Below are 3,934 nucleotides of genomic sequence, written 5' to 3' on the forward strand. Positions count from 1 at the left end.
GTCTCACTACTAGATTGGACTTATAGTGATTCTCCTGTTTACAGCCTCCCAAGTGCTGGGATTACAGGAGCAGGCATGGTCTCAGGCCCCATACCTGCTTGCAGGCACTTTAATCCGCTGAGCTATTTGGCTGGCACCTTGGTTTTTTTAACCTCATAAAAGAATCAAGGAAAATCCTAACCATGCTAGGCTTCTGCCTTGGAAGTATTCCCCCATGTCCTTCCTTCTTCCTTCCTTCCTTCCTTCCCTCCCTCCCCCCTTTTTCCCTTGGCACTCGGGATAGAACTCAGGGCACAGACGAGCAAGTGCCCTACCACTGAGCCACACTCTCAGTCCTTGGGCATTTCTTAAGTGTAAGTCACAATTCAGAAAATTCCTGTAACCTTATCTTTGTATCTTTCTAACAGCAAACAAAATAAATTAAGTTAGAAATAGTTGAAGCAGAAGGGGACATCACTACAAAAATAGTCTCTTGCTAGAATAATTAAAGAAAAGTAACTAAAGTGAGAATATAGATCTTAACAAAATTGTTCTTCCTACAGGAAGCTGTTAATTTTTGTTGATAATAGCAATCAGCATATCAATATATAAAAAATCTATTGGGATATTCAGATGGTTAAGAAATAGCCCATCAATAAGTACAATCTAATGATAATATAATAATATAATAACAAAAATCAGCCTGTATACTTTCTGTCCACTAATAATAGTGATCCTAACCCATTATCATTCTTATGAAACTTGCCATTGTTTTTCGATCTTTAGCTAATTTCAATTTCATATCATTTTATTCCTCAAATAGAAATCAACAAATCTATAGGCTCTATTCCACAAAGAACTTAATCATAAACTCTACCTTAGATGAAAATAATCTAGATAAACTAATCTCAATGACTTAGAAAATGACAAATGCTGGACATCGAAGCCTGAAGAGAAAGGTGTCTGAGTACCTACCATCTCCGAAAAGATGTGCCACAAGCCTGATGAGTGTTTGCTTGAGGTCAAATTCCACAAGCTTCGTGGCCTCCATGCTGTGTGTCTCTTGCTTATGTGCAGAGCGAGGACTGTGTTCAAAGAGCTGCAAGCTTTCTCCATCCTTTATGCCAGCAAATAACTGTAACTCAAGAGAAAAAAATAAATACACAAAATAGTCCTCAGGACAGTCTATGTCAAACAACACAGAAATTCTACTAAAAGCAAATTCTGGCCTAAGATGTGTGGAAATAAGTACTATGTCTTACAGTCAACAAACAGAATGAAATTAATACCGACAATACCAGCAAACAAAGCTCTCTGCTATCGTGGGGTGTCTCTAGAGAGCTGAGAACAGTTATGATCTTTGCTGATCTCTGTTTTACATTTGTGTGAACTCATAGTCAATTCCTAATATGATAAAACATCTTCAAGTCTCATGGAAATCCCAGTGAGTCAAGCTTTCAGATCTCAAATGTCCACCTCACAGTGTCCTTAAAGTGCAACCCGAGATGAGGTAGAGAAGTAGTTTAGGAAGTAAATCATATAAACTCCATGAAGACAGAAAGCATGCTAGAATTTGCTAGCCCACCACTTCTGAAGCCCAGGATGGGTCTGACACATATTTCTGCCATTTACTAGCTATACAAAGTTAGACAAGTGACATGGTAGCTAAGACTCAGGCAACGATGTATGAAACAGCATGATACATTTTATGATGAAGTAATATATGCAAAGCAGAGAGCACTTGGCACAGTGAAGTGGTAAAGAAATTTTCCTCATTGTTATTATCTTCGGTATGAGCCAGAGCTATCATTGGTCATAAAGTGCCTAACCAATGGGTAAAGCAGCCCCGTTTGGGGCAATGCAGAGCTTCAGCTGCTAGGAGGCTGAGTCAAGTCTCCTGCTAGGAGACTCCAAGGAGCAACGCGCACAGGACTCCATCATCTTCCTATCTGAAGTCCCATTAAATCAAAAACCAAGTGTTTCAATAAAAGAATGAGCCAACTGCCATTTCTAGTTGTGTGAAGCTGGACAAACCTCCTGATAAGTACTACTAAAATGTGTTTTAAATTGTTAAAATCATTGAAGAAGTAACAAACTAGAAAGGAATTACTAAATAAAACTCCACAAGGGAGCGTGAAACCAGAAAGATGCCTAGCACAAGGCCACTGAGAGCACCGGCCTTGCCAACGTATCAGCTGAAAACTGAAAATTGGTTGTGACAACTTAGCCCAGCAACACTGAGGCAAGGGGGAAGTGGCCCACTCGGAGAGTCAGTAAACAGCCCTAAAGGATTTGTTTCCATGACATGGACAAGCATGAACATGAACCCACCCTGCGTAGACCTGCAGTCAGGTGTCACATCTGCCGGGCAAGCCGAGAGCCCCGGGCTGTGAAAATGGAAGCAGGGAACCCCAGATGGCACCTCTAAGTGCCCAGGAAAATCAAACAAATCTCTTCAGGAAAGGATCCTCCTGGCCTATGCCTCCAATAATTCTTGTGTGAGCCGAAAGTAAAGACAGCTGCCAAGGTCAGTGCTGTCCAAGACAGTCTACAAAAATAATTTAAGATAGTACATAAACAGCAGAGAGGCAGATAACATCACAGAGAGGGAGCTTGACACTCACACCCATTCCACACTTAAGCATGAAGTAAAGGTGCAAGTTTAGAAAATGTGAAGGAAAGAGGCAAGGGGGAAATGAGGGAGACGCTAAAAGTGACCTAAAGCCACTGCCCAAAGAGTAAAACCTTTTGCTTTTTACACTAAATGTAAAAATTGTAAAACTGTGTTCCATTAGCCCAGAGCAGGAACTAGAAAAAAGGAAGGAGAGTACATCCATTTCCAAGTAACAACCTTAACAGGCACAACTGCAGTGCAAGAGAAAGGAGTAAAAAGTAGTGAAAGACATTTGCTACTAGGTGGGAAGGAGAAAAAATACTCAGGCTTGTACATGATAAAACACACCTACAAGGCATTTTAGCAGACCACAAGAAGATCTCCACCCTCCACACACAAACCCCACTGTGCTCTGCTACACTGAAAAAAGAGGGCACCAGAAAAGTAGGAAATTGGCTGCAACTAAAAATCAATAAAAATGAACAGACAAAAACTCAACAGAAGGGAAGATTGCCCAGCTTCAGAACGTCAATTCAAAATGGCCCATCAGATGAAAATCTAGCCACTGCCCACAAAAAAGCAAAAAAAAAAATTGTAAAACAATATTTGAAAAGTAAATGAAATATGTTCAAGTAAGCATGGAGAAATATAAACAATAACTTGAGTTAGAAACTCAAAAAATTACAATATGGATGAAAAAGAATAAAAAGAATTGATTAAAGAGAAAAAATAGAAGAAATAAAACTACAATATTAAAGTATAAATTACAAAGTACATAAGAGATCAAGAAAAACTTAATAAGTGGAAAAGAAGAAAAGCAAAAAGGAGAACAATAAAAGAGGAAAAGGATGAAGAAAGGGAGGAGAAAAATGAGAGAAAGTGGCAGAAAGAGAAGGTAAGCAAAGAAGGAATATTATTTTAATAATTGGGGTACCCCAAAAAGAAAAACAAAATAATGGGCTAGAACTAATGGGCTAGAGAATAATGGACTAGAAAAAACAAAACAAAACAAAAAACCCTCAAAGGACAAATACAAGACGTATTCTAATATACAACATTTAAAATGTGGAGAATACTTTTTCAAGATACAGGAAATAATTGTTAAGATAGGCACACCCACAATTCTTACAAAAACATGCCTATAAACACAAAATTTATGTGAGTATTCATTTCTCAAATGTAGGAAAGCTATGAAATTGTTAATGATTGGATAGTGCCTTCTGTTTTTGCTATGTTTTAAGTTTCAACACTAACTGGCATGAATTTTGACTCACACAATTACTGCTATTTTTCATTTGCATGCTCCACAGAGAATGCATCTATTTGATATGAGTACTTAAA

General features: G+C 38.4%; 1 protein-coding gene across 5 annotated transcripts in view; it reads right to left on the reverse strand.

Annotated features, from left to right (window-relative positions):
* Positions 1-3,934, reverse strand: part of Fars2 (phenylalanyl-tRNA synthetase 2, mitochondrial) — a 538,274-nt gene that overhangs the window by 384,429 nt on the left and 149,911 nt on the right. For all 5 annotated transcript variants that reach the window (XM_023712148.1, XM_023712146.1, XM_023712144.1 and 2 more), the window contains one exon: positions 955-1,114. In XM_023712148.1, coding sequence (XP_023567916.1) covers positions 955-1,114 — 160 coding nt within the window. The remainder of the gene's footprint in view (positions 1-954; positions 1,115-3,934) is intronic.

This window comes from Octodon degus, unplaced genomic scaffold, assembly GCF_000260255.1.
Source record: "Octodon degus isolate 3935 unplaced genomic scaffold, OctDeg1.0 scaffold00023, whole genome shotgun sequence".
In the NCBI taxonomy this organism is placed as follows: Eukaryota; Metazoa; Chordata; class Mammalia; order Rodentia; family Octodontidae; genus Octodon; species Octodon degus.